The 25,572-nt window shown below is 35.8% G+C and overlaps 1 protein-coding gene across 1 annotated transcript in view; it reads right to left on the bottom strand.

Annotated features, from left to right (window-relative positions):
* Nucleotides 1-25,572, bottom strand: part of TNKS (tankyrase) — a 160,246-nt gene that overhangs the window by 12,042 nt on the left and 122,632 nt on the right. The window contains exons 13-25 of the mRNA XM_016209064.2: nt 24,584-24,663; nt 21,507-21,652; nt 19,389-19,554; nt 17,819-18,038; nt 17,423-17,532; nt 13,722-13,910; nt 11,691-11,928; nt 11,013-11,095; nt 5,434-5,554; nt 4,134-4,231; nt 2,608-2,682; nt 1,670-1,775; nt 1,016-1,202 (exon numbers count right to left, since the gene is read on the bottom strand). Of these exons, the coding sequence (XP_016064550.1) occupies nt 1,016-1,202; nt 1,670-1,775; nt 2,608-2,682; nt 4,134-4,231; nt 5,434-5,554; nt 11,013-11,095; nt 11,691-11,928; nt 13,722-13,910; nt 17,423-17,532; nt 17,819-18,038; nt 19,389-19,554; nt 21,507-21,652; nt 24,584-24,663 (1,819 nt within the window). The remainder of the gene's footprint in view (nt 1-1,015; nt 1,203-1,669; nt 1,776-2,607; nt 2,683-4,133; nt 4,232-5,433; nt 5,555-11,012; nt 11,096-11,690; nt 11,929-13,721; nt 13,911-17,422; nt 17,533-17,818; nt 18,039-19,388; nt 19,555-21,506; nt 21,653-24,583; nt 24,664-25,572) is intronic.

The raw sequence follows: 25,572 nt of genomic DNA, 5'->3' as shown, positions 1-25,572 counted from the left end.
AGAGTATACTATTACTCTTTCCAATATCTGAGTTTTAAAGTCCTATTTAAAAAGCTAATATAGCCCAGCCGGGCATGGCTCAGCGGTTGAGCGTAGACCTAGGATCCAGGCGATCGGGGTTCGACTGCTGGTCAGGGCACATGCCCGGGTTTTGGGCTCGATCCCCAGCAGGGGGCATACAGGAGGCAGCCGATCAATGACTCTCTCATCATTGATGTTTCTCTCTCTCTCTCTCCCCCCCTCTCCTTTCCTCTCTCTGAAATCAATAAAGATATATTTTAAAAAATAAAAAGCTAATATACATTTGTTTAATAGTCCCAAAGTTAATATTCTAAAGCTGGACTTTTTAAGGCCAATTATATATCCTGCCTTAAAACACTACTAGCAATATCAGAAGCACATTAAAAATTCTACTTGTTTATAGAAGTTGTGTGTCTTAGTTCCAGTGCGACTCTAGTCAGAGCTAGAGGTTCTTTGTTCTAAAGAAATAATTATGACCCTTTTCTTGCTCTTATTCTGAAGCAAGAAACGTGAAGCCCAGGGAAAAAGCCAAGACGGAGGGAGTTTCCTTGTAATTTATGACTGGCTGACATATATCTGTTTTGTTTTTAAAATATTTTTATTGATGTTTAGAGAGAGATGAAGGGAGAGGGAGAGAGAAACATTGATGCAAGAGTGAAACTTTAATGGGCTGCTTCCTGCATGCCCCCAACTGGGGGTCAAGCCTGCAGCCTGGGCATGTGCCCTGACCGGGAACTGAACTGGCGACCTTTTGGTGCCTGGGATGATGCTCAGCCATCCTGGTCAGGGCTGTATCTGGTTTTCATCACCACAAATATCTGCCCGGTTGTCAGTGCTCCTATTAGGCTGATCAATTATCCCTACCTAATTCCCAATCTGCCTGATTCATTAGGATTAAGGTTGAGAATTACCTGTGACTTCTGCACAGCCTGAGAAACAAATCTGGTTCATGACCCGATGATAGCAACCGTTCCATGAAAGCCAAGATGCTCACCTGTGACATATATAACATGACCGATCTTTGTGCGTGGGGCAGCCTGTTCCTCCTCCAATCCCATAAACATACTGGTTGCTTTTAGAGGAGTTTTCAGCAAAATAAATCCCAGCACCAAACATTCCTCCTATGTATGCATGTCGCTCATCAAACCCTTTATGAATAATGGCATTAATGAAAGGAGAACCTAAAGATAAAAGATAGAAAAACTAGTTTTGAATACTATTCTAGAATATCAACTAGCTACACATTGGCACTTGGCAGGTTGATATTAAGTAATTAATAATACATAACTCAAAAATTTATTTTGTAAGATGTCTATTACCATAAATTATCATGTACTAGAATCTTATCAAGGACCAATAGTGCTTGTCTAGCAAAGATGTTATTTTGCAGATGGCATGAGATTTTGGCTTTGAAAATACAGTTCTGAAACAATTTTAGATAACTAGTTTTCATTGTACATGCCTTAAAAGGCCCGTACAAGAATGTAATGCATTAGAAAACTGGAATCAGCATGTAATTATTGGAAAAAAAATCAAAAAGAAGCAATCATTTTTAACAGAAGACTAATACAGTCAATAACACAGGTTTTCATTTTGCTGGAATCTATGAAAGCCCCAGGGATGTCTGTAAATACCGTCTGACACTCACCATGAAATAACATGCGCTCATTGTGATGGTTGTGATTCTCTTCAGACACTTCCTTTTGTCTGTGACAGAATCTTTCCCTCAACTTCTTGTTGACAACCTTTTGAATCTTTAAGGGTGAGGAGGAAAGAAGCAATCGAGGGTAAGATATATTAATTGGCAGTTTACAATTTAAAATGAAAAGCATGTTTTCCTAGAGGAAAACCCAACTTTTGTTTTGTTTACTTAAAACATTATTTAAAAATGAAAAGTTGCTTGGTCTGTGTAATTCAGTTAATACTCGAGGAAGAGGAGGGGAGGGGGAGGTCAGTGCTAGGCTGCTTGCCGTTCTTTTGAATTTTAGGACACAGCACGGAGGGGGCTGTAAATCTGTACTTTGCAAAAAGCTCCCTGGGTAATTCTGATGTGTGCTGATATAACTTCCACAGGTCTATTAACCCAAAGGGTGACATCAGTTCTCAACACACTTTATTCGTCTACCTGGTATCCCTTTGAAGCAAAGCATACAGCAGTTATCTATCCCATATTATTAATTAAGATACTGAGATGAAGAGATATTTGCATTCCGATATAATCACTGATTCAATTAGATTGAAAAATCCGGGCCTTTAATGCTACTTTGAAATAGTGATAACAAAAATCATTGCGAGCTATAGTCTGAATTTATGGATAAGCAGGGAGTCTCATCACATATCTGCACCACCAGTACCAGCTGATCTAGCCTTCTGTGTCAGCTTTGGTGCTGCCTGGGTGTCTCTACTTCTAATGAAGTATGATCTTGAACTGTAGTGAGGAGGGTAACACCTGACTACAGGGCAACAGGTGAATGATTATCCTTGAGTTTGAAAATATAACTTAAAAAACAATTTTAATCATTGTCTGTATTTGATTTTCAGGAAGCCTTGCAATCCAATTTTCACCCTGAAATTTTAAAAACTTACTCGAATGACATTGTATCTGTTGAAGATGCCGCCGGCATTACCACCATCTCTGTGTTCTCGAATTGTACTTTGCATCTGCAGAAAAAAATAAAATAACCAACTTTCTGAAAATATGCCAACGTATATTCTAAAAGCACTCCCCCTTCCGTTGTTTTCAACATTTCAATTCTATTACACTGTTTCACTGATGAATCTAAGATTTAGCACTTAAAAATAAATACGAGTCCACTATAAATTCAACAAGTTTAGTGGGTATTTCTGATGAGAGAATAGTCATAAACATATATTAAACACCTGCATTTTCTTTCTGTTTTCTAAGAAAAGCTTTGAAAGATTTTTCTGTAAACACAATGGGGAAACATAAAATATCACATTAAGTCACTTACATTTCTATTTTATGTTATTGAGAATGGAAGCAGCATCGTGACTAAGCCAAACTAAAACTCCTCACATTCAATTACTACCCCACAGGACAAGTGCTAAAAATTTTAAAAAATCAATATATTTTTGTTCTCTAGGTGACATATTCCATATTATCTCTTTAACTTGGGATCTCCACGTATATCAACACAGACCAGGGGAAGTTGAATACCATGTATAACTAAGTGGAATAACTTTCTTCCAAACACCACTCATCCTTCTTCCACTTTCCAAATGAAAAAGAATTACTATGGAAACGTAAAATGTTTTGAAGACCTAAATTTCTCATAGAATTGACTCAAAGAGTTAATTCTCCAATTCACCACTGCATTTGTGAAGTTATTCACCACATTTTGACATCATTATCAAATTTATTAACTATTAAAAGATTGGGCAATAAGACACTTAGGAGACATGACGCTGTCCTGAAAAACCAGCTAAGTATGAGCTGAAACACTACCCTAAGGTAATTGTCCTGAGTTTCCAGGATGGGAATAATATGAGCACTAATTAAAAAGCAGAAAACAAACAAAAATGTAGGCATGCCTTTCTACACAAAATAATGCCACTAGGCACTTTATTATGTCAGAAGTGAGGCAGAAGCCACCAGTGGAGACGGAATCTCTATGGTACCTGTCTACCAGGAGGTTTGTACAAACCGCCTTACAATGATGCTTTAAAATCATTGTGACTGGAGAAATGGAAGGTAAGTTAAGTCATGAAGCATACTTTCTAAGCATATGTGAAAATTAGGCATATTATTTTATAATCATGTTTTATAACGCTGCACAAAAATCAAGAGAATATATTTGCTATCTATGAGGCAAGATTCTCACTCCGTATCATTCTTAGGTAGCACTTTAGCAATAAAAAAAATAGTTCTAATAGGGTACTTACCCACATGAGTTTCAAGAAAGTCTTCAGAATGAAAAGACAGATCTGAACCATCCACTGGAAACCCTAGGCTTAGGATGTGAAAGCCACGAGGCATAGTTCTAATCCATAGTCCTATTTTAATTTTGGCTATATTCCACCACAGTGGCTAAGGGAGATAGTTTAACCACAGATTTCAGGAAAAGATAACTAAAAATTCTCATGTACATTACCTCTTCTTCTACTGACTGATATTCCTTATCCTCTGGAGCAAGATCCAGCAAAATAGTTCCCTGATTAACACAGTGAAAAGTCAAATAAGGGTTGGTGCCTGCAGGAAAGAAAAATTAACAGAGTTAACAGAAGTCCACACAATTCAGGCTCTGTTTTAGGGAAAACTTTGTCATAATTGATATTTTGGAAGAAGTCTAAACTATTTGCAATTTGAACCTAATATGTAAGGATATATAAACAAGTATATCCAAAGACATGTGAAATAATGAAGACGTGTTTGGGGATCAGTTTTATCTGTTCTTAAAGAGTTTCTTGTATACCCAGCAGGGCTCAATAATTACTTGCCGAACTATATTTAATTACGAACATTCATGAAGTTATGCTTGATATAAAAGAGAAACACACTGTAATTACAATGTAGTCAGGTCTAAAATGTAAGAACTGTCCTTTTCTAAAAACTCTGCGAGATGGCTTGAAATGGTCACTTATAATAAGTTTGAAATAATTATTCTTGTTAATCTCATTTAATAGAGATAAATAAGCAAGACTCAAGCTCAAAATCGCTAAGGTTTAGTTTCACGTAATTCTTGCAATTCTATTAGCTCTGCAGACTGACTACTTGATGTTGTTTTTTTTCTCTCCTCTTGCTTTCCTACAGTGAAAGCACTTCTAACAGAGAAATGAACACGGAGGCATAAAAGGAGTACGATAGGAGGCTTGCAATAGCAAAGTCTGATGGCAAAGGACTCTCACAAGGCGACAGGCATAAGGGAGGGAGGAACGGTCAAGGCGAGGTTAAGAGAGAAAGGTCAGATTATGAAAAGCCATGTTGGGAATGTCTAATTTTATCCTAAAAGCATCAGGATTCAATTGAAGGATTTTAAGCAATGAACCGAAATGATCCCATAGTCATGTTGAAAGGAGCCTTCTGGTTACGTTGCAGGGAAGGTACTGGAAGGGAGACAAAGGTGAAGGTCGAGGATAAGCTGGAAGGTGGTTGTGACATTCCAGGAGAGAGATGATGCTGATTTGGATTAGGTGACAGCAGTGGGAAAGGATGGAAGTACAGATTGCAGAGATATTTAAGATACAGAGTGTGGGGAGAGGGGGAAAAGTGACTCAGTTCCAGCCACAGCAGTTAGAGGGAGAGCGGTGCCAGTACATGGGATGGGGAAGGCAAGGGGTGTACCCCAGCCGAGTGCATGAACTCTGGGGTCAGACCACCTGAGTTCTGACGCCAGCCCTGTTGTTTATCTTGTACCATTAATATCTGAAATTTGTTTTTTCTGAACAGCTTACCTTGCTGTCCACCTAAGAGTCTTTCCACTCCTTTGATCAGTTTATGGCGGTGTCCATATGCATTGATGCCTATTTCTTTCAACTCTTCATGACCCATATCAGCCAAAACATCTAGCGTAATCTGAAAAGTAAAACAAAATTAATTGCTAAATCTTTAACAGTTCCTCAGACAATAAAAACACTTCCATTTGTCTCCAATGCTATCTATGTATCCATTCAAATTAAGAAAATTCTTTTGTTTCCATTATAAGGGTGAACTTAAAATCTTCTTAAAGTTGTCTTGATAATTTTATCAGCTTTTTGCTCAGTTCAAATACTCCTTAACTTGCTTTTAGTCATTGGAGAATTAAAATGAGAGAAATAATGCTATAGAAATATAAAATGATCACTGCTATATTTCCTTTTGATTATTTAATTCTACCACCTTTTGCTTGCCTCAAGATACAAGAGGGAACGAACAACTAGTAGGCTTGAAAATGGGGAAATACAAGATCCCAGTAGCCAGCAGGTAGCACAAATGAAAGGTGGGAAAATGGAGAGGTGTTGAGCACAATGAAACAGAATGTGGCAAAAGGAGCAAGCATATTTAGATAATGAGAATTTATATAAAAATAGAGAGGAACTTCCCAGAGCTAAGAAAAATTCAAACACAGAAAAAGCTGCCTTAGAAAGTGAAATTTATATTACAAGCATTTAGTTAGATTACAGATTGTTTTATATAGAAGCTATGTAAAGAATTCCAATTTGGAGAATAGAGTAGATATATTTTAAATCCTCTTATAAACTCTCAGATTTAACAATTCCTGATGCCTAAAATACACTTTAGTTTTGTACAAAATAGTTGTTTTTAATTTTTGGTTATTCATCCCTGTAAATGGAAATGATTCAAAATTATCTAATTTTTTTGTTGACTAAAAGTAACTTGTCACTCTACCGCCACCGAGTGGCAGTGTTTTGAATGTACAGGGTGAAATGTTGGCCCACCACATTTCTTGAGGGCTGAACATGCAATTTTCCAGCTCAGAGGAAACTGGTCCTGTGACAATCCAAACACTACTTCACAAGATTAGCCTTTGATTTTTCTCTTTCCTTGGAAAATTGAGAAATCTTTTTAAAGATACCCCTTTTCCAACTCAAACGAGATATTTTTTATCTATCCATCGCTTCTCTACCTTTGTACTTGTACAGAACATTTTAAAAACTGATAAATGAGGCCTGGAGCTCTGCTGATTATTATTGTCAGAATAAAATATAATGAGTCTGATCTTCTTAGCACAACATGCATTCATCATTCAGTCTTTGGAAATAATTCACTATATTGCTCTTAAATGGCCATTTAAGAAATAATTGCTCCATTGCACAAAATGGGCAATTCACTTCCAATCACCCAAAGGAAGTCTTCAGCAAAGCTTTTAAAAAGCAACAGTTCTGAAATATGTATCTTTGAGTTACAACAGGAGCCTTTATATGTTTAGCTAGATGGAATTTTAATATAATTTGGAACCATGTACAGGGTTTACATTATTGATATCCCATTTTTTTCCTTCTAAATATTCTAAACCAGTTCAAATAAGGGTTGATATAAAAACAGATTTCATATCTATGTGGGAGCTTTAATTCAAGCAATCCTTAAGCTTTCCTGAATTAACATATAGTACATATCTGGAAGAAGCAGAAACCAGGTCAGCAAAACATAGTATTTGTCCATTATATAGCTCCAATCATGAAACAAACACCTCATTTACTCCTCACAATAACCTATGAGGTACTATCCATAAGAGGACACGTAGGCTCAGAGAAGTCATGAAAACCGCCTATAAAAGAGCTGAGATGTACGGCCATTCCTCTTTCATTTGCTTGTATTTCTTAAAAGAGATGATTAGAAAGCTAATGTATCTAAAGGTTAAGTTTAGTTTCTTTGACTTATATGGTACTCAATCTGTCCCACAATTACCAGGCAGCAGCCACTGGAAAACCTTAAACGACAAGCTAAGGAATTCAGGTTCATGCTTATTTGTTTAATTACCTTCTATATGCTAGATAGTTCTTAAAAAAGTAGCTAATTCATTTCATTTCATTCTAAAACAACCCACGATAGCTCAGGAAGTTAAATAACTGGTCCAAAATGGTAGAAGAGAGTGGTGCCAGGAAACAGAGTACGACCCCCAAAGTTCAAGCTATTTCCTCTACCAAGGTGATAAAAGATCAACACAAACACATGCTAAATGTTTCTGGATGAGTCCCCAAAGGAAGGAACTCTCAGGAAGATTACCTACTTGGTCAAGGATCTAAGTAGGGTTCAGAAGGGAGGAAGGAACAGGAAAGGGGTCAGGAAAGGTTCTTAGAAGAAGGCAATAATTCAGCTAAGAAGGAGTTAATCAGGCAAAGGAAGGAGGAAAGGGTGTTTAAGACAGAGGGAATAGCATGTACAAAAGGAAAAACAAGTAAGAAAATACAGAACATCTGAGAGACTCTAAGTACTGAAGCCAAAATGATGAAAGTTTAATGTTCATAAAGGAATAGAAGAAGGGATGCACAGAGGAGCAGGCCAAGTGTAGATCTTAATGGGCTTCACATAACAGGTTAAGATACCTCTAAAAGGTCCTAGGAAGTCTTTCAGCAGAGTAACACAATCAAACTTATATTTTAGGACATACAACATAATGCCACCATTGGCATAATCAAGGGCAGATTTGGAAGGGAGATGACTGTGAACAAGATGAAGATGGAGTGGAGTGGAAGGAATGAATCAGAGAGGGCAATTTCAAAGGGAGAGATGTTAAAAATTAATTTGATTGCTTGACAATTGGGCCAGAAGCAATCAAAAACAGTTTAATACAAAGAAAAGTAATATCATTTGTCTGGAGGAAAGGAACTCTGCTAGTAATATACATAAAGTGGAATAGTCAACATATTGATTTTTAAAAAAGGATATAGAAAATATTCTTGCAAAAAGAAAATCCATGGAACCATTTACTCAGAACAAAACTGCAGTGACAAAGATAACAATGAAACTGATGAAGCCATGATACGCTGGCGAAAGGACTGACTGTAAGACTAAACTATTCGAATCAACAAAATGAGATAACCATGCCACAGGACATCAGTTACTGAAATACTAAATATATAAGGTGAAAAAAGAAAAGAAAACCAAATTATGATGCAAGCTGACTAAATGAGTTGAAACTGAAGTCTTCTGAAAAACTTTAACAGTCAATGAGAACTGTTTTTTGAATTAGGACTTTATTAAGCAAAGACGTGAAATTTCAGTTATTGTGGACATAATCTGGGAAAAAGGGATATGGCAGGAGTATGGCTACAGTAGAGGATAATGCTTTTAAAACAGCTTTAATACCTCCAGTGAGGAAATAAGGGAAAATGATTCTTACGATTTAGGATATTCTCATGAAAAATCTCCAAACAAGAGGGTGAATCAATGGTAGGTGAAGCTTAAAGGCAAAGGAAATCATTATAGCAGTCTATAAAGTCCACCACCAGTCAGAAGACACATCTGATGCCTCATCAAAGCAGATTTTAAAGAGTGGTTCAGAGGCACAGTATGACTGGGAATTTTAACTATCTGGACGTTTGAAGGTATATTTCACAGGTAGGGGAAGTGACAGGTTAAATATCTTACTGAATGTTACACAGCCCATAAAAGGGGGAAAATAATAAGAATCAAGGTCTTCTCTTAGTTCACAGCTTTTTCTACTCAACTGGTTTGATCATTAAGAGCATTAAAGATGAACTACAATAAATGATATAAAGAAATTCAGTTTAAAAAAGACAAGACATTAGAAAATCTTAACAGTATTAACTGATATGAGAAAGACCTGAGGTTTTAATTAACTCCAAATTGATTACAAGCCTACAAAGAAACCAGAATGGGCAAAGAGGCCAGTGAAGAATTTGGAAACCATGTCCATATAAAGAATTGAAAAAAATATATATATTTATCCTAAAATAGGAGAAACTTTGTATGGGTGGGCAGTTGGAAGGGTAAGTCCCTGATAAGCTGACTAGGTCTTAGAAATATATGAAGAGCTATATTATGTTGTAGTGAGCTAAATGCTGGCTCTCAAAAAAGTATGTCCATGTTCTAATTCTTGTAAAGAACCTCATTTGGAAAACTTTTCCCACATCTTTGAAGATGTAATTAAATATCTTGAGGTGAGATTATCTAGGATTAAATGGGTAGCTCTTAAATTCAATGCATGTGTCCTTATTAGAGACATACAAAGGAGAAGACAGAGAAGGCACTGTGAAGATGGAAGCAGAGATCGTAGTCATGTGACTATAGCCAAAGGGGCCCTCAACGAGGTGGTATGCCCAGCTGACACCTTGATTTTGGACATCAGGACTCCAGAACTGTGATGGAATAAATTTCTGTTGTTTAAGCCACCAAGTTTGTGGTAATTTGTTAGGTAGTCCTATGAAACTAATACATATGTAGACTAGGGGCTAGATTTCTGTGCAGAATAAACGTAAACATAAAATCAATGAATTTATACATGGGGCAGATTTTGCCACACTTTAAATCATAAGCATTTTATTACATCTGCCCAAATTGTAATAAGTTATCTTCCTATATGGATGTTAAAAGGGTAACTCCTACTCCTGGGAGAATGACTTAATCTCCAAAGGCCATTCCCATTCTAAGAGTCTATGTATATCAACCACAGTCCATTTAAACTCAGGAACTTATTATTCTTCATTTCTTATCATTTTTTTAGATATAATTGACAATAACATATTGGTTACAGGTGTAGAACATAATGATTCCATATCTGTATATATCATGAAATTATTATTCAATGTTTAACACAGACCATGGTAACAAAATCATACAGTAGTAAACTTATCCTGTATAAGAACAGAATGACAAACAGATCTTAATTCATAAACATTCTAATAATGACTTCATACTAAGACCTTCACAGACACTTAAAATGTACCCAAAAACAGAACAGGTCTATGGAGTGTATGGCCAAGTTTTGGTTCAACATTGTTTTAGATACTACCTGAACAACAGAAACTTCAAAAATAGAACAGGTCTATGGAGTGTATGGCCAAGTTTTGGTTCACACTGTTTTAGATACTACCTGGACAACAGAAACTTCATAAAGGGTCAATTTTAAAAAGGTACATTCTCCAAGTATTACTTTGCTTTCCAATTTAATGGACAATTGCTTCATGCATACTTTGTTAAATACTTTAATATGAAAATGTCTCATTGGTTTTAAGTGGACTAGAGTCATCAATAATGAGATGAGTAAGTGTCAACAATTTTTGGAAAGAAAATAATGAAGATTTTGAAACATTCTTTTGAGGCAGTTTCACAGCTTAAGTTTTTATATGTAATAAAACATATAGAGCCAGAATGCTTATAAAGATACAACAAATAAACAATGAAAGACTCCCATCATCTATTAGACAATTTTGGAGAGAGATATAAAATACTGGATTTCCTTGGCTTCTTTAGAAATTTGTTGTGGGTTTTAAAATAGTGGTTAAGAAGCAAAAATGAAATGAATGAAAAATAACTCTTAATATTTAATTTAAAAGACTAGAGAGCTTACCTGTTCTGTTTCAAAGATGTCCCGAAGGTGTTCAAGACCAAGGCTTTTCAGAAATTGGCTGATATTCATGTCAAGCCCTGCAACTAAAACAGACATAGTTTCTCAGAGAACAGATTATCAAGCTAAAGGAAGTTCCAGTATTTTTAAAGCCGCGGCTCTCTGACACCCGTGGCTGTGCAGATGACATTACATAGCGTAAAATAATCCTAAGTTTCATTCAGACACTTCAAGTTATCTCTGAATTTGATCAAGTTAAAATTAAAACAGTTTAACTTGATCAAATCAGCAGTATTTATATTAATTTTAATATTATAGAGCATAACATAATGCTTTTAGTGAAATATTGAATGTAGATATAAAATTCCAAATTTACCAGCTATCATTTTAGTTTTCATGTCTTTTTCCTGATATAGTTCAGTAATAAGACTCACTCAGTAGTTCAGTAAAGTACTATGGTTGGAAATGGATGTACTGAGATACACATAAGTAAGAACAATGCAGATATCAAGAAATATATTCTATGAGGACATATTTCTTACAAGCTGCTGTACATATGAAAACTTACAGAGAGTTAAGATGTCTGTGAGATGTTCAATGATTACCAGCAGAAAAAAGGGAATCTATTAATTAGAAAAACAAAAGACAAGAACCAAATAAGCATTCCCAGGGTACACTCACCTTCTCCTTCCTTCCTTTCGGTGCCCGCGGCGCCATCCCCCGTGTTGGACGCCCCCCCTACTGCCAGTTCCGCTAAAGGGACAGTGAGGTTATCTATGCTGCTGGCGGCAGACAGGCAGGAGGGGGTGGATGCTGGTGAGATGAGAGAGGCACTCACTACGGTAGCCTGAGGTTTGAAACAGGTGGGCAAGGCCTCCGGGGGCATGGCATCTATCAGCAAAGCTCGGATATCGTCGGCCTAAACATAATACAAAAAACACAACAGTACTACATTTTGAAGTGGTAAGTTTTTCACTAAGTACCAAGTACTTTGTGAATTTTTTCTTTAATAAATGCCTCACTGTCCCCTATTTGTTATTAATCGTTTCTTCCTCTCCCCTTCTCTCATCCGCAGCTCCAAAGGCCCAGCAGTTTCAGTAGGTGGAGCTGGAGGAACTATTAATTTAAAAAAGCATTTCATGTTTTGAACATCTAATGTATAGCCTGGTGACGACAGTTAAGAATACTGTATCACATACTTGAAATGTGCTGAGAGCATATCATAAGTGTTCTGGCCAGACACACAAAAAAAGGCTTAACTATGAAGAGAATCTAAGAATGTGGACTACGCTGATTCCTGAAAACACTTTTTTAACACTAACTGAAAAAAAAGTGCACACACAATTGTCCAGATTACACGAGTATTTAAAGGATATTTAAGTTAATAAAGACGTGAAGAGTTAAAAATTAAAGTATTTCATCTTTCATTTAAAAAAGTACATTTCAGAGTACTGATTTTCAATCTTGTGTTTAGAAGTAGTTTCCATATTTATTTATTGTATTTTGTTTATGCTTAAACTTTACCTGCAATAGTTTTTGTTCAGCTATTTAGTGCATACTTAATTTACTGCACAATTAAAATCTGGTGAAATTTTAAAGGAATAGTACTTTAATTTGGCTATTCATGAACTTTACAGTTTGTTAGCCATAACAGCTGTGAGAGGATGGGGGGACAGCATCCAAAGACAGCCAGCCATTAATTCCTTCCTCTGTGTACACGCACGTCTGTTTCCCTTCCCTGGAAAGGGGTTGCCCATGAGTTGCCATGGCCAATAGGATGCAGAGGAAGTGATGGTCTGAGGCTTTTGATCCAGGCTTTAAAAGGACTGGCAGCTTCTACTTTTCCTCTCTTAGAAGGCACTCTCCATGCTTGAAGAAGTCTGGGCTAACTTCTGAGTGATGCATACATACTATACAGAGAGGCCCTGTAGGGTGAAAGGCCATCTTGCATCTGGGTCCTCAGCTGCAGACTGCAGAACTACCTCGCTGAACCCAGTCAACCCACAGAACTGAGACATAATGAATCACTGCATTAAGCCACTCACTCAATTTTGATTAAGCTACTGTTTTGAAATCCTTTGTTACTTAGCAATAGATACATGAAATAGAATGTGGCTTAGAAATGTATTTCTGGCTTTAAAAACTGTAAGTTATTGTGACTGTTAGTAACTCCCTGATTTTCAGAAAGTTCAGGAAAGATAATGCTGTTTAACTTCATAGTTAAATAATATTTAACCACAAAAACTTAATTCTTAGTTTTGAAAATATTTCTACGATATATCAATTTATTTTTCCATCTTCAGAAGAATAATATACTGCCCAGAAGTTAATTTCTCTGAATACCTCAGAACTTTAAGGAAATTATTGTGAACAGCTGCTCTAGAATAATATGCCAAATGTAGAAGGTGTGAGGTATTTTACTAAGTGTAATTCTTTGAGAATACGTTCTAAATATGTGTTTTTCTATGATTCATCTTTCCCTCCAAGTTAAGTATGGCAGAAAGAATTCAGTTACTTTACTACTTAGTTTGCCTTAACAGAATTTTAAAGTATATAAAAAAAAATGAATTACAAAAATTTCAGAAGGAAAGAAGTTCGTTCTTATTCTAAGTGAAATACGCACACTAAAGGAAAACCTGCTTAGCCCTGGAATGTAGCATCACCTCTGAAAGTATGAAAAGCAAGTCTGAGTGCTTTAAAATGAGCACTTACTGTTGCCAGATCTAACGGTGTCTGACCTTCCTGGTTCTTCATAGTTGGATCTGCTCCATGCGCTAGGAGGAGGGCACATAACTGGGTCCTTCCTTTTTGGGCTGCTTCATGAAGAGGAGTAAAAGCCCACTTATCTGTTGCATTTACACACGTGTTGTACTTTATCAACAATGCTGCTATGTCCACATGCTGAAGAAAAAGAGAATGTTGTGAAGAGGTATGAAAGATTACCTGGTAAAGCTCCATCATGTACACTTGCTTTTATCTCACATTTCAATTTCATTCCCTCTAGATTTCTACTCTCATCCTTAATAGAAGCTTCTTCTATAAAAGGACTATTTACCCCACCCCTCTCCCTGTAGTTTGGATTCCCTCCTTCCTTGCATCCTCCAGAATATCAGTTTCACAATTATTCTTTTACCCTGTAATTCTAATTCTTCATGGAAACATTCAACATTTTTTATTTAGCCTTCTAACATGCAGGCCTATCTTAAAAACAAATATTTCTCTTTTAACTCACTGCAATCTAGTCTATTTATTGAAATACTTATTTCAAAGCTTCTCAATGTTCTTTCTTCAACCTTTGGGAAGGTAACATAACCCAACAATACATTTTACCAAAGTTAGTCTGTCATGTCCAAAATGACAGGGAGTGGAGGAAATGTCAGCAGTAGACACACTAACTAGTCACCTGGGCATGAGATAATGAGATGCTGAACTGTGGACTGTGGTGGTCAGAGACGAAGGAAAAAGAAGAGCTAAATTTGAGAAATTTTGAAGGGAAAAAATATACTGGGTTTTACAAAGACAAATTAACTACAGAGGAAGAAAAAGAAAAGTCAAAGATGACTACCTTTGCAGGAAAAGTTTAAGTAGGAATGAACCTATAAAAAAGATAAGGTTCCTTGGGACACACAGTTTTTGAAGTAAATATGAAAGCCATGATGTTCTGTAAATGGTCTGACATAAAAGGCTGGAGCATAGATAAGAGGGCGTCAGTTATTTATTCACTTACTCTTATCCACTCACCCACCAAGCAAACATTTGCTGAGCACCTACTAAGTGCTTGGCACTGGAGGTAGGGACTCGAGGGGAATGACAAAATGGAATACTGAGCTGAAAGCTGTAGTGACTTGATAAATGAGCTCATTAAGAAAAGGAATGCAGAAAGAGAATCACAGTGGGAGGGGTAAAGCCTTGAAAACAATATTTTGGGAAAAGAGAGTGGAAGACACAAGGGGCAACAAGAACAGTAAGAGAACTGAAAATAGGCAGGACTGTGGAAAACAATGTAGGAGAAGTTTCAGAACAGGTTCTCTCAAATAATAGCAAAAGGTTTCAGCTTCTTTCCAAAAGTCCTTATAAAATAAGCTTAAGACAATGGACTATGCAAAGATAATACTGATTCAATGATCAGGCGATTGAGAATAGCAAAAATAAATTTTATTCTTACATACACATTGGGGGTGTTGGTTTGGTTACCACTAAGGATTTCTGAAACCCATTTCAACGCTGATATTCTATAATCTTTGTGCAACTGGCACACTGGTGTTCTTTATGGATACACTTCCTAGAATAATTTGATTACTTTTGATAATTAACTCAGAAGCACATTATTTGTTGAGAATAAATTTCTAACTCACGCTGTTGCCCATCTGCAATATACTGAGTTATCTGAGGCTAACTTTCATGAGAATGGGAAGAGACGGTGAAGGGAAGACAAACAGCCCAGGATGGGATTTAGGGCATTTCCTCATATTTTCCCTAAGATGGTCTTGGCTCTCTTAAAGATAGTCACTTCAAAAAGGAAAGGTACTTTTTTTCTGAGGTGGTATTAAAGTTTTTTGTTTTTTTTACATAATACAAATACTTATTGATTTTAAGAAAGGTAATTTGAGAAAACAGAGAAAAAGACTTATTAGAAAATACAAACCAGACAACTTCTAATAAAGCTTCCATATTTACTTTGACAATATAAGGACCAAAAAAAAGCATAATCAGGTTAGGGCTTCTGAGAACAGGATGTTTTGTGATCTTTTTGGGATTCTGAATGTTATCATAAAATTGATCTTAACACGAAGATAAAAATAGGCACCATCTACACAGTACTGTATCAAAATCACTTAAAACCAGTAATTTATCTCCCTTATTCAAAGTATATATGCTGAAAAGAATAGCTATTTTTGTTCAGTTAACCAGAAAGTATGGAATAATTTCAAGCGCCTCAACAGTAAGATTACAGACTATTTAAATTGTGATTTTTATGATTAATTTTGTTATAATCCCATGGGTATTGGCAGAATAACATAATTTGGTAGACGAATTTGCATAGGCTTCCAAAAATAGATAGTCCAAGGAAAATTATGGGGGGGGGGGTGTGTGTCTATGTGTGTGTGTAAAATGAATTACTTATATGGTATGTATTATTAAACTTTCCTTATATGGAATTTATTGTTTATGCTCGGAGAAACCAGTTACGTGCTTTTAAAATTTGCTGACAAACATATGAAAGAGTAATAAACAAAAAGGAGTATATTACTCCTCAAGCACACTAAAAACACAATTCTTAAGTCTTTTAAATGTCTACACCACTGGGGCAAAAATAGAAACTGAAATTTAAGGCTGACAAATGCAATAAGCAAGCTACAGTTTGGTTCTATACAACAGATAAGAGCAAGTATTAAACTGGAAGGTCTAGAAAAGGAACTGAACTCTTGGAAATTTCCAGGAGAAAGAGTCAATTTAATATGGTTTCAGATCCAGCTGCACCACAAAATGCTTTAAATGACGAGCACAATGTAAAAGACTGTGGGCCCTCACTGAATTTCAGAAAGGTGGCGAGGAGGGAGAAGAGAGCCAGGCCTGGATGACACGGGGGTGCGAGGGAGAGGGTGCTCTGGGTCTAGGGCGAGGAAGGGGAGGGTAAGAGAACGTGGAAACCACGCGACCAGTTTTTATTTCCAGTTTGTCAGGCATTGGCAAATCTGGAAACGGCCCTCAACACTGATTCCAACTGTGAGAAGGCCTGGTATGTCCGACCTGGCGCCTGCGGCTCTTACAGCCAGACGGGGCTGCATGGACAAGCAGACAAGGCCCGCGCATTCCTGCTCTCCCGGCGACTCGCTGGGCCTGAAGGGGGCGCTGGCGGCCCCAGGGAGTCAGTGTCAACACGCCGCAGTGGCGCCAGGGCAGCCAACACAACCCTCCCTCTCGCCCGCGATCAGGTACAGCTTGGGGAGCACGACTGGGCCCCCACGGTGGGCTTTAGCTAGCCAATTCAAGCTCTGTGAAACCATCCAGACCAACAGCTCAACCACTCACTCGATTATTTTTAAAATGCTGATGATAAGCAACCACAATTTCCACGCCTCAAAAGAAGCCTCCTGGCTTTTATAGTTTCTAAAATCTACTTGAGTTAGAGTATTATCTGTATCAATAAACATTAACTGAGCAGGCCTTTTATACACCTATGATTGTGCTAGAAAATGTTGAAGAGACCAAAACACTACATAAAGTGTGGTCCTTGGCCAAAAAGCTAGTTAGGCTTAACTGGGAAGGCTAGAAACACTCTGAATAGGAGATTATAACTGTGTTAAATCATGCTGTTGGTTAAATTATGTATTTACTTCATACATAGTATACATTTAATACAATAGTAAATGTCAGTAAAGTTTTCTCTCCTTGAACTTGAGCATGCTCACCCCATAGGACGCTGCATTATGAAGAGGAATTAAGCCACCTTTGTCTTGGGCATTAACATCTGCTCCATGCTCTAGAAGATATTCAGCTACTTCCAGGTTATTGTAGCCAGCTATTAGAGTGAAAAAAGGCAAACATGTCAGCTTAAAAGAAAAAAAATATTTGTATATAAATAATGACCAGAAAAATGTTAAAGTTTTAATACTTTTGCTTTCAAAGCTAATACTCTTATCACATAATTAAGAGACTTTCCAGTAAGAAGTTATATAAAATCATGTCAATCAAAAGCATGTTACTAAGTAGTATTCTTTATGCTCAGCAATTCTTTCATCTCCTGGTAATTTGTATTAGGTACTAAAGAAAGAACAATGAGACCTGGATGTGCTCCTGATGCTTACCTGCCAGGTGCAGAGGGGTTGAGTTTCTGCCCTGGGTGTCTCTGCAGTTGATATTCTCTGGGGTGCAGAGCTTCTGCACTCTTGCCAGGCAGCCCTTCTTGGCAGCATCCAGCAAGGCAGCATCTCCTCTCAGTAAGTCCTGAATATCTGTGTCTCCTTCTTTAACCAAATCTAAAGGTGTATTTCCATCTCTGTTCTTTTTAGTTGGATCTGCTCCATGCTACAACGGAAAACCAGATGGGATTTGTATTTTCTGTAGTATCCTTCTTCAGGCTTGTTAATTTTTAACTTCACTACCACTCATCTAAGGAAAGATATCTATTCCATAGGCATTCTGAACAACAGAGGCAGTACCCTGTTTTACTTTGCAAATACTTAGCAGGATACTGGATCAGCTTTCTAACTAACTACTCCTCAACCAAAGCCCTAAGTCTAAGGGTCAAGGGTGATGGTCAAATGGGGAAGGTGTTAAGTATCTGTTACTTTCCATATGATGTACTTGCTCAGACTCCAAACTGTCTTTGGAAACATCTTTTCCTTTTAAGAATGGTCTGGATGTTAACTTCGAGCAGATTTCAATTATATAAAGATATTCAGTGCATGTCATGAAAAAGAAGTGAGAAGAGGAAGACACACAGGTAGAAAAAGTACTTGATTCTAAATGCAGAAGAAAGTCTGGTAATTTTATATCACATATACTATGAAATAAATAAAATTCAAGAATCTTTATTATGACAGTCTGCTATTGGCCCACTGGAATAATTTGGAAGATATTAAGCTAGACAATGAATTCATAGTGACTTGGAAGTTATTTCTTACGAACCAGTGATAACAGAAATGTGCATCAAACACAGTGTTATTCTCAAGACTCATAAGAACATATTTGATACCAAAAGAGCTGTGAAAGAAGAACGTTATTTATATTTAACCAGGACAAGTTTTTCTCTAGTTTAAAAAAAAAAAAAGAGAGAAAACTACATATATACATGTCTGGCCATTCTTCACATCCTTTAAAAAGTACACAAAATTATTTAGTTTCATGGAACTATTAGTTTCTACTATTTCATGTATATCCTCAAAATTTATTTCAATAACTGTTTATAGAGATTATCTTATATTTTAATTACAATCTGATATTAAAATAAAGTTTTTATAAGATATATAATTAAATAATGTATAATAATGAAGAGTTTGTTAACAAGAATAAAATAGCCAGTAAAAAAAATATCAAATGATAAAAAAATGTTTCTTCTTGTACAAGTGTTTTCTGATATTAATACTATAAGTATTAGATAAGCAATGCAAACTAATTCAACTCTTTCCAAAACCTACCTTGATGAGCCATAATTAACTGAACTTAATCAAATCAGTTTAGAAAGGCACTTCAGATGCTACTCAGAGCTATGTAAGTATCATGACATCACACTTAAACATCCCCTAAAATGGAAAGTGGAAGCGTCTCTATGGCACTTATTGTACTTAACAGAATAATTTACTTTGATGTAGTTTTACATACTAACCAAAAATAAATATAATTACTTTATACTTTATAATTTTTAAAATTACATACTTTTAAAAGGAGCTTGCAGATTTCATATTTTCCTTTAGCTGCTGCTTCGTGGAGAGGGGTAAATTTCCATAAGTCTGCGACATTGACAGAGGCCCCATGCCTCACTAAAAGCTCAGCTACCTCATAGTGTCCGTATGAACAAGCATTATGAAGGGGCACCAAGCCACTAAACAGAAGAAAAGTATTTTTAAGACATAAAACAAACCATTTAACTCATTTGAGTTAAAATGATACTTATGATAAAAATAATGTAATTCTCCTCTGGTCTTGAAGATATGGTCATCCATTTCCAAATAAGGATTAATAATTTAAAAAATGTCCCTTTCAATATAAGGACTTCCCATAGTTTCTTGGTGATGGATATAAATTCAGCAATCCTTATCTTAAAATACATATATCCTTAAGATACATACATACATACTACACACACATACCAACAGAAAAAGGTTCCATCACAATACTTTTTATTTTACTGATTTAGAGAGAAGGAGGAAGAGAAAAACACCAATTTGTTGTTCCACTTATTTATGCATTCACTGGCTGCTTCTTGTATGTACCCTGATTGGGGATCGAACTTGTAACCTTGGTGTATCAGGACAATGATGCTCTGACCAACTGAGCTACCTGGCCAGGGCCTACATCACAATACTTTCAAGTCAGGTTTCATCCTGGCAACATAAAGTAACACTACAAAGTGATTCAGGAATAACTAATCAATAATTTGGTTAATCATCTCTCGAATTTTCTTCCATTTGGGTTTTCCTAATGAAAACTGCATGTTTATAAAATATACAATGCAATTAAGCTTATTTATTTAGGTAAGTTCTACCTTTTGGCTTTTATTTTTATGATTTTTGTGTGAAGGTTTAAATATTTAGGTGCTAAGCAATGAAAACTCAAAATCCAAGTGATAGAGAAACTTCAGTATTCAGTAAGGAAAATAATGGTGTCAACTATAAACTCTAGTCTGATGAGAAAATTTAGCTGCCTCATTATGAGCAAACTATTCTGAGGTGACTCTAAGTTCTGACGAGAAGGCTTTCTGACTTTCTGAAATGAGTCAAAAATGTTCTCATAAAAAAAAGGGTGCATCAAAAGAATAAGTTTAAGTTGCACTTAAGACATGGCAAAAACTAGGTACAAGTGACTTTTTATTAGATCATGCTTTTTAAAAAAATGTTTTGAGATCAAAATACTAAGTGCTAAAATGGGAAATAGAAACAAATGCTGGTTGCTCTCCAATGCACTGTAATACTCTAAAAGAGCTAGATATATTATTACTGAATACTCATGTCTGATGTGCCCCTTTTAAAGATAAATAAATCCATAACAGTTAACTGAAGTCTAAGTTGTACAGGTTAATTCTATAATACTCTGGTAAGTAACTGTATAGAAAGGTGTTTACTTATTTATATTTTGAGATGATATGAAATTAACTCAGAATATGGAAGCTCATTTCAATTAAAACTTCCTTCTTGCATTTCTAAATAGCTTTCATGGTTGCTTAAAAAACTCTGTCTAGATAAACAGAAATAATTTAGTAAACTAATATAAAAATAAATGTGAATTAGTAAAAAAAAATGTTTCTATTAATACTGATGACTTTGGGATGGATGGAATCTTTTTGGAAGAGATTACACATTTTTAATGGAAAACAAGGGAAAAACAATAAATTATAAACTATACAAACACATTCATACAAGGCAATAAATACTATATATGGGCATTAAAAGGATGAGATAAACTATTAAGTACTGATAGGGAAAGATATTCAAGATATACTACTGGATGAAAAGAAGAAACTGCAAAGCAAACTGTTTGGAATGGCATCATCATTTATGTTAAAAACAACCATAATCCCCACAGCAGCACACACACTAGTATACATTTAAAAAATCAGGAGGATTACAACAAAATTTAAATGTTGTAATCTTTAGGAGGTGAATTTTCACTTTCTATACTGTATATTTCTATAATGTTTTAATTTATGCTTTAAACTTTAAAAAACATGCATTATTTTTTTTAATAGGGTAAAAAATTGAAGACTGCAAAACTATTAAAATAATTTTTTTAAGTCTGGAAAGAATGAACCCTAAACAGCTGGATTCTACCACATACCCTTTGTCTTTGGCATGGACGTCGGCACCGTGGTGTAGAAGGTACTCCACAACAGACACACGATTATAGCCTGCCGCAAAGTGTAGGGGTGTAGAATGCCGGCCCTCTAAATCTCGGCAATTCACATTTTGAGGGCTGCAAAGTTGCTTTAATAGCACACAAACACAAAAACAACATTAATATTTAGTCACAGATTTTGCTCCAAAATACTGCACGCATCTTGTATAACTTGGAATTTTCTAATGAATATTTATTTCCAAAGGTTAGATAATGTAAGTGATGTTTAAAATTCAGCACTATGCTTGGTTTTAGTGTCTAGAAATTTTCTTCCTGTTTACAGAGCAATGGAATCTTTTTCACCATTCCCTGGCCAAAACCCTAACCAAAAAGAAAAACCCATAATGAAGCAAGCATTTGCAAGGCAACTGGTGCCTTCCCTTTTTATCTTTATATAGCTTTTGCTCCGAGGCTGCTTGTTGCAGCATGTCTGCCTGTTTTAGCATCTCTTAGCCATTCTTCCCTCAAAACAGAGCAACCCTGCTTGACTGCAGTTACCCAGAGTTCTTGTCTCCTCTGACATGGCGAGCAGAAAGGCCCTGGAAAACGTATATGAATTCTGTCTGGGCCATGCACATGGCCCTGTGATCCACTACAGCAAGGCCATTTGTCCAGAGTGCTTTACTTGATCTTTGGGGGATGTTTGCCTAACTCAACAAGTCAAAATGATCCTAATCACATTCCAGTCTTTGGCTTTACTTCCATCTCCTTCAGCTCTGCCCTCCAAAGCTCTGCTGTCTCCTTTCCTCCTTGGGAACGTCACCACTGCAGCACAAGCTCCATTCTGTTTGATTATAAGCAGCAGGGAGCAAAGTAAGAGCTGATAGGCTGCATCATTGAGGCGACAGGTAAATTACAATAATACTGGAACAAACTTTTACAATGTATAAAAAAGTCATATTCTTTCAGTGAATCACTATCTATATGAGACGGTGACCATTCTCCATTTTACAGATAATAAACCAAGGCACAGTGAGGCTAAGTGAAACCCTTTTCAGGAGTTGGTAAGGGGTGGCAGGGAGACTCGGGCCCTATCTTCCTGATTATTAATCTCTTGGTCTTTTTCTGCATGGTTGGTCAAAAACTAAGAACCTGTTTCTACTGATACACTAAGTAGGGTTTTTCACACTGGTAGGGTAAAAACAGGACTTTTCAGGTGGCACAATTTTTACATGACAAAAAAAAGTCTGGGCAGTAAAGGGAGAGCCCACACTTCGATCAACTCCATGCGGAAACGCACCAGACTGATTGTAACTTCTGAAGAACATTATCACCTGGTCAGGTCAACATCTTATCTCTCCATGAAAAGTGAGTCTGTGGCTACATTAATACATCAAAAACGAAAATTAAATAGAAACAAATAGCACAAAAACTAGAATGAAAGGCTGCAAAAGCTGCTAGTAAACACCAATGGTATCTTAGATGACTGAAGCTGCTTCCTCATGCTGCTGCTTTTTCTTCTGGTTCTTATTTTCTAAATGAACTTTCCCAGAGAATACTGGCAAAATAAAAATACAGAAGGGAATGAAGAAACAACTCATTTTGCTAGGTTACAAAAATGAAAGCCCATTCTGCTTATTAAATATTTGCAAGTCCTTTATTCTCTAGTCCATTTCACTTTCTCTTTGAATGGCAAAGCAATTTTACATCCTTTCCACCTGCTTTATACCATGTCAAATATGTTGCTCAGCAAACAGCTTTTCTTCTAATATCTAATTTCTAATACTTTCTAAAGCCTCTAGGGAAAGAAATTCATCCGGCTTAATTCTCACTTAATTTGTGCTTTGCTTTCTTGTGCATTTCAATTCTATTAAAAAAAATATAGCTGGCCTTTATTGTGAATAGACTGTTTAGTAAACCTGAAAGGTGCAGATTATTTGCCTGTTACATACAAAACATACGGAATTGTTACTTTATTACATTAAAAATATAAACTATTAATTTAATTATAATGGGCAAATGTAGTAATCCTAGTGCTGAGAGTACCATGCTGTGGCACAGAAAAGGAGTTCTAATCATTTTTATATTTAAAGATTTTCCTTTATTAGGATATACTTCAAATGATAGAAGTATTTTTAAGGAAAAAAATATTCAATTTTAGATCTAAAAGAACTTGAAAATTTCTCTCCAGTGGCTATTACAACTGATATTTACTGTTTTTCTTTAAATAAATTAGATGTTATTATAAGATGAAAGAGACTGAAAGTAACTACATATTAAAACAAAAATAAAATTTCTAGGCCACAGAGCTTAGAAAGTGTTTACTGCCATTTTCAAATAGTATACTTCATCAAGAGTGCTAAAATGGGTTTACTAAAAATCACAAAAACAGAGTTTGCTTATTAATAAGTGACAAAGTTTAGTTTGTAAAAAATAATTTGGTATGACTGTCAATATCAATATTGCAATTGGCCTTTCTTAAAAAAATAAAACCCTTTCTGCTATCTTCATCCCTACATGAATGATTGTAGATGGGAAGTGTGTATGTTTTAAAAAGTATATTCGATAAAGGAATATAATTTTTATTTGAGAAACATTAAGTCTATAACCTGTTTCTATACCACAAATAAAGGTTGATAAAATTTTCTTGGTAAGCAGAGTTACATAAAAAGGAAAATCTGTCTTCTGCATGCAGATAATTCCAAATGGTTGTGGGATCATAATGCTTTCCCAGAGCCAATGTGAGAATCTCTTGGAAAACTTCAAGAAACATTGTTCAAATCTTACTGAGCTTGAACTAGCTTAGAAATTTAAGAACACAGCCAAAAGTAATACTTTAATTAATATATGTGAAAATAAAAGAGCTATCACATAACCAGAAAAAAAGTGACTAAAAAGTAGTTTAATGGATACAAGGCACATACTAGGAAATTTTTGTGGTTAAATATCTCTCTTGTTTATGTATCTATTCTGCTCATCTCTGTCACTGTTTGGATTTGAGTAGTTTCACTTACAAGCTTTAAATGAATTGGTTAGCAGAGGTTCAATAGCGCTACTCAAGACATTAAGCATTAACTTACCTTCACAGTTTCCAAGTCTCCAGCTTTAGATGCCTCTAAGAGTCGATAGTCAACATCAGAAGTACGTACAGGTGTACTTTCTACATAAAAGGAAGGAAAGATTAGTGTTGGTTTTCAAGGAATCACAGAGTAGTTAAGGAGGGAAAATTATCTGTTGAATAATTAAGGAATCAGATTCTAAGACCTAATATAGGGGCTTTCCCCAATCTTTTTCAAACAAGAAATAAGTGGTTTCTTACTTCAATTTATATCCATCTCATTCTAAGCCAAATTTAAATAAATGCTAAGACACATAAATCCGTCTCCAACTCTACTACTCTATCCTTCAAATTTTCTGGTCAAAACTTGGCAAAGGGAAATGAAGAAACATAGAGCCATGAGATCATGATCATCTTCATGATACATTGGTTTTACAAAGTGTTGTAGCAAAGCTTTGCTATGGATTTTGTTATGCAAACCGAGGGAAGCCACTCAACTTTCAGTACTTAATGTTTAGCCTTTCTTTTGGGCCTCAGTTTCCTCAACATGAAACAGAAGTACTACTCCTAAAATTAGTGATCTAAGAAAATATAATCAGTGTACAAACAATGCCTACTAAATACAGAAATTTAATTCACATTTATTGAATGGCTACAATTTAAAATGTCTGCAAATTGGGGATGTGATATAAATGCTAAGTAGAATATAATCAAATCAGGCTGTTAAGTCTACAAGTCTGAGGCTAACAAATGAAGTATTTTGATTAATCCAATAAAAACAAACCAAAAATTCATTACACATTGGCCCAAATAAAAAGTTTAAAAAAAGAACCAATCTTTCTATATCACTCGAAATACATTTCTGAACATTAAGTGTGGCTTTTATAATGTGTACACACACTCAGATAATACAGAAAAAGGACTGAAGTCCAGGAGACTAGATTGAGACTGGGCTCTATTAACTGTGATGGAAAAATTACTTAAAAGCTTAGCTTAGTTTTCGCACCTATT

This window comes from Miniopterus natalensis, chromosome 2, assembly GCF_054644295.1.
Source record: "Miniopterus natalensis isolate mMinNat1 chromosome 2, mMinNat1.hap1, whole genome shotgun sequence".
NCBI classification, from domain to species: Eukaryota; Metazoa; Chordata; class Mammalia; order Chiroptera; family Miniopteridae; genus Miniopterus; species Miniopterus natalensis.
Note: the sequence above shows the minus strand (reverse complement) of the source record. Positions and strands in the feature narration are given on the sequence as shown.